The sequence below is a fragment of the Nicotiana sylvestris genome, chromosome 1 (assembly GCF_000393655.2).
Source record: "Nicotiana sylvestris chromosome 1, ASM39365v2, whole genome shotgun sequence".
NCBI classification, from domain to species: domain Eukaryota; kingdom Viridiplantae; phylum Streptophyta; class Magnoliopsida; order Solanales; family Solanaceae; genus Nicotiana; species Nicotiana sylvestris.
This window is the reverse complement of record NC_091057.1, coordinates 187,693,893-187,698,902: the sequence shown is the minus strand read 5'-3', so window position 1 is coordinate 187,698,902 and position 5,010 is coordinate 187,693,893. Positions and strand designations below refer to the sequence as shown.

The following is a 5,010-nucleotide window of genomic DNA, read 5'->3' as shown; positions in this document are numbered from 1 at the left end:
AATTATGGACAACAAAACATGTAATAACAACATCTCTTTGGACATCAATAGGATATAGAGCCATCTTGTCCAATATTGGAAATCTTGCTTTTAAAACTCCATAAGCACGTTCAATAACATTTCTGAGTTGTGCATGAGCATGGTTATACTTTTCCTCCTTTTTATGGCCCGTCTACGATGATAATCTCCTAACTAATACTAGGAACATGGACGCAACCAATGTCTTGGGAAAATTTTATTTTGTGTCTCACACAACTTTTTTGTCTCACAACTGTGTGGTCCCAAAATTTTGTGGACCCAGATGTGTAAGATATGGGTCCACAAATATGTGAGATAAAAAGAGGTCTCACACAACTAGTGTAAGTTGTGTGAGACACAAAATAAAATCACTCAATATCTTGACACTTCCTATATGTTGCAGGCAGGGGAAATAACAACGTGATAAAAAATTGCTATGATAATAGTAAAACAATAGAGACAACTATTTTGAACAAGCATTAGCAACCTCGGCATTTTTGAACATGGCCTAACAATGCCATACCTACTCAACTTTTATCAAACATTTGATATTCAAAATATAAGCAGCTGCTAAATATTCCAGCATACAGGGAAAATATAGGCAACAATTTGGACAGACGAAACCATTTGTTAAAGTACTAGGAAGCATGCCAGATGTGCACTAGAACCAGATGTGCACGCAATCCTCTATCAGTGGCTTTTCCCAAGTCCCTCCCTGATTTTTTTACATCTCTTCGTCTCCACGTGATTGATTTTTTGTTGAAAATATCAGTGTCAATATCTTTATATTGGCATCAAAGTTAGAAACGTTTGTAAAACGGTTATATAATACTGATAGCTACATTTGTCTTGACAATGATATGTCCTAGGAGGACATGGGCCATACAATTGAATAACATTGCCCTTATTAAGTAATGCAATCTGTTTAAGTACCTAATCCTGATTAGCATCAAAATCTGGTAATACTGGGACCTTGGAAAGCGACATTACCATGTTTGGCGCCAGCAATTTATTAATAATATTACTTATGCTCACTAGGAATATAATACTTCTTGTCGTGCAGTGTATTGTATAACTCAGATATTTTTATGGTTTAGATATTAATTAAATGCTATAGTGCTGGGGTAATTAAGAATTTTAAATCATACAAGAGGAAAGGTAGATCAACTACCAATAAATTAATACTTATAGGACTATCAAAGTTTGTCCAGAAATCAAGTTATTCATCCTATCGCCATAACAATGGCAACTAATCAAAGAGAGAGCAGAAAGAAGCAGGTGATAGCAATAGTCGGAGCTGGTATAAGCGGCCTATTGGCCTGCAAATACAGCCTTTCAAAAGGTTTCGATCCCATTGTGTTTGAGTCCGAGGGTAGCATTGGAGGTGTGTGGACTAAGACTATTGGGAGTACCAAGCTGCAGACACCAAGACCTGTTTACCAGTTCTCTGATTTTCCATGGCCTGATTCTGTAACCGATGTGTTTCCCGACCAACAAACTGTGCTGGAGTACATTGAATCATATGCTCATCACTTTAATTTGCTCCGTCACATTCAGTTCAATAGCAAAGTGTTGAGCCTCAGTTATGAATCTGGTGGCGGCTCTGATGGAGAATGGAATTTGTGGGGCGGCACAGGCGAGCCTTTTAGCTCTAAGGGGAAATGGAACGTAACTGTACAGGACACTCGAACCCCCTCCCCGCAGGTAATTAGTTAACTAACCACCCCCTTATAGCAAATCCATTACTATGCTACTTTCTTTATCTCCTATTTTAAAATGTTCTCAGACATTCGAGATTCATGTCGGTGTCAACGTCCGGTCCGATGATGACATTTGAGTAGTATCGTCTAAGATTCTGAAATATACTTATTCTGTTTAGGTTGTTTGGCATCATACTTTTTGGGTCAATTAGTAGTATTTACATAACAACAACTAGAGCAACGCAACTTGGCATTCTCTAGCATATACTAGCTAGTACTGGAATACATTAACGCATTGTATCTAACCGAGCTTGTCCTATATATTGATCACCAGGCCAATACTTAATTAGTAAGAGTAGTGGAGCTGACAAGCTAGTATTAAATTACTAACACTGTTCTAATATAATTCCCCAGTAATTACTAGAATAGCTAATCTAATGCAGTGTGTATAATGATTGTTTGTAACCCAATGAGAGCTGCATAAACGGCAGAGTGCCATTTCAAAAACTTCTACAAATTATTTTTACAAGTTCAATTCAGTATGTATTAGTATTATCTGAGTCGACTCCTGCTTGATATCTATCTGCATAAAGTTGATTTTTACAATCAAATGGAGGATAAGCTGGCATATCTCTCATGGCTGCAGGTATACCAAGTGGATTTTGTAGTAGTTTGCGTGGGAAGATTCAGCCAAGTTCCAAATATCCCTCAATTCCCTCCAAACAAAGGCCCCCAAGCTTTTCAAGGTGAAGTAATCCATTCAATGGACTATTCCAAAATGGACTCAACAACTGCAACCAACTTTGTCAAAGGAAAAAATGTAGCTGTCATTGGGTCCCAGAAATCAGGAATGGACATTGCCATGGAGTGCTCCACAGTTAATGGTAAGTACTGCTACTGATCTTCCATATACCTTCATTCCCTGGACCTCTTTATTGTTTGTTTATAAACATCAGCTTGATTCTGTTTGCACTAATTTTGCAGGGATTGAACGTCCATGCACAGTATTAACTAGGACGCCGCATTGGAACATTCCCGATTATTTTCCATGGGGATTCCCTTTGGCATATCTCTACCTAAGTCGATTCTCCGAACTTATGGTGCATAAACCAGGCGAAGGCCTTCTTCTAAGTCTCCTGGCGACAACTCTTTCACCTTTGGTAATTGTTTTCTTCCTGACTAATTAAACTTATAAAAAAAATCAACTATGTGCAGCAACAATTAGTCATACATTCTCATTGAAACTAACAAATGCATCTGCAAACAAAGCCAAATACTTTGAGATTGACTAATGTTCATTTCTGGCTGTGGACTGTACATGTCGCTCAAAACTTAACCATTGTAGAGAAACTAAGCTACATATAAGTTATATACCTGAATTTCAATAACCAAAGACTGAGAATCTGAGTAGTTTTGTAAATTGGAAAGATGTTGAATTTGGAAATGAAAAGTTATTCCACCAACTGTTATAAAAAAATGCAAAAAAGCAAAGAAAAACTCTTTACATGACACCACTTTGGAACCCAAAAGGATAAAATAAGTAAACAAGTGGAGTTTAGCATAAGAATCAAAATACATGACTGTTACGTAACACAGATACATGCAAGTGTGCAAGTTAAGTGAAGAAACAAGAAAAATAAGTATTATTGCTGCTGAAGCAACAACGGAGCAGCAACCGTCGACAAAGTTAACTACTATTCCTTCTCAAAATATCAGAATCCATCCCAAAGTTACTAGAAGTCATCTTAAAGTTACTACCCATATGCTCGAAGTTACAAGAATGTGATTTCTATTCTTCCTCTCACAAAACTAACATGCAGTACTAATAGAAATCACTCATATTTTTACAGAGGTGGGCCTTCTCAAAATTTGTAGAAAGTCATATACAACACAAACTCGGGCTTGCAAAACATGGAATAGTGCCAGAGCATAGTTTCTTAAACGAATTGAGTTCATGTTTAATTTCTTTAGTGCCTGAAGAATTCTACGATAGAGTTGGGGAAGGAAGTATCAAGCTGAAGAAAGCGAAGAGCTTTGGATTCTCGAAAGAAGGTATCGTTCTTGAGGGTCAGGCTGAACCAATAAAATCCGACTTAGTCATACTCGCTACTGGCTTCAAGGGAATTGATAAGCTCAAACACATTTTTGAATCACCAAGATTTCAGGACTTCATTGCAGGCACAGATGACTCTGCAGTTCCTCTCTATAGGTGAGTATTAAAAGCTTTGTGTAGTGGTGGGAATTCTTTTGCATACGTTCATCAGAGTTATCTATGTGTATAACCTCATCTTGTGTGAAAGTAATGTCATTCCGGATGATTTTCAGGGAATGCATTCATCCTCGAATTCCACATCTGGCAATAATTGGATTCTCGGAAAGCATAGCAAATCTATACACCTCGGAAATAAGATGCCGATGGCTGGCAGAACTTCTGGATGGAAAATTTAAGCTACCTAGCATCAAGATCATGGAAGAAGACATAGCAGAGTGGGATAAATACAAGAAGAGATATTCATATTTGAAGAACTACAGGAGATCATGCATCGGCGCATTGCATATTTGGTACAATGACCAACTGTGCAAGGACATGGGATGGAATCCTAAAAGGAAAAAGGGTCGTTTGTCTGAGTGGTTCGATCCTTATGGACCAATGGATTACACCGGCTAACGAGTTTAAGAGTATCATCAGGTCCTCTTCTGCCAGCTTCAGAAAGGTCTCCTTTCCTCTGTTCTCGCTTGTATTCAAAATTCTATTGTATTTTTCTTATTTTTCTTCATGTTGATGGCCGGGTGCCTTAGCATTCGCACAATAAGCTTGTGATCCACCTTTGGAAACCCTGATTTATACTAGCTTGACGATCATGCATGCTGGCTCAGCTTTATGAATCTCTACTGAATGACAAACAGTTTGTGTTGACTCAATGGCACAAGAATATCAGAGGGATCTTCGAAACGGTGTGTTATATTGTTGTTCATTAACCTTGAACAATAAGGCTAGCATTTTAAATTTGCTATATTGTTTTCCTTCCATTTCTGGTCAATCTAAACAGTGTTCATTTTGTTGAAAAAGGGAAGTGTTCATTTTCCTTGAGACATCCAATACAATGAACCAAGGGAAAAAGGTATGCAAGATCCTCTTTCTCAGTATATCGTTTCCAAACTGTAGTCAATGTATGATCGCAAATGCTCCCAGCACAATTACTACTGACAATTTACATTTATAACTCATCTAAGAGCCCATTTGGCCAAACTGCCAAAAATTGGGGAATTTAAATATCTTGAAAAAATTATT

General features: G+C 37.7%; 1 protein-coding gene across 2 annotated transcripts; it reads left to right on the top strand.

The window, feature by feature from the left end:
- Nucleotides 1-1,107: 1,107 nt before the first annotated feature.
- Nucleotides 1,108-4,681, top strand: LOC104243446 (probable flavin-containing monooxygenase 1). 2 transcript variants are annotated; one of them, XM_070172535.1, is made up of 6 exons: nucleotides 1,108-1,722; nucleotides 2,365-2,602; nucleotides 2,703-2,878; nucleotides 3,569-3,927; nucleotides 4,044-4,432; nucleotides 4,570-4,681. In XM_070172535.1, the coding sequence occupies exons 1-5, from the start codon at nucleotides 1,261-1,263 to the stop codon at nucleotides 4,384-4,386; spliced, it is 1,578 nt and encodes a 525-aa protein (XP_070028636.1). In that variant the 5' UTR covers nucleotides 1,108-1,260; the 3' UTR covers nucleotides 4,387-4,432; nucleotides 4,570-4,681. The 2 variants fall into 2 exon arrangements, with proteins under 2 accessions (XP_070028636.1, XP_009796934.1); XM_009798632.2 differs by having other exon boundaries at nucleotides 4,044-4,681.
- Nucleotides 4,682-5,010: the final 329 nt, after the last annotated feature.

Excerpts from the sequence above, each read along its gene's own strand:
- LOC104243446 (XM_070172535.1), top strand. The coding sequence starts at position 1,261 with ATGGCAACTAATCAAAGAGAGAGCAGAAAGAAGCAGGTGATAGCAATA. Across the intron at positions 2,603-2,702 it reads GGAGTGCTCCACAGTTAATG|GGATTGAACGTCCATGCACA; the intron begins GTAAGTACTGCT and ends CTAATTTTGCAG. Across the intron at positions 2,879-3,568 it reads CGACAACTCTTTCACCTTTG|AGGTGGGCCTTCTCAAAATT; the intron begins GTAATTGTTTTC and ends ATATTTTTACAG.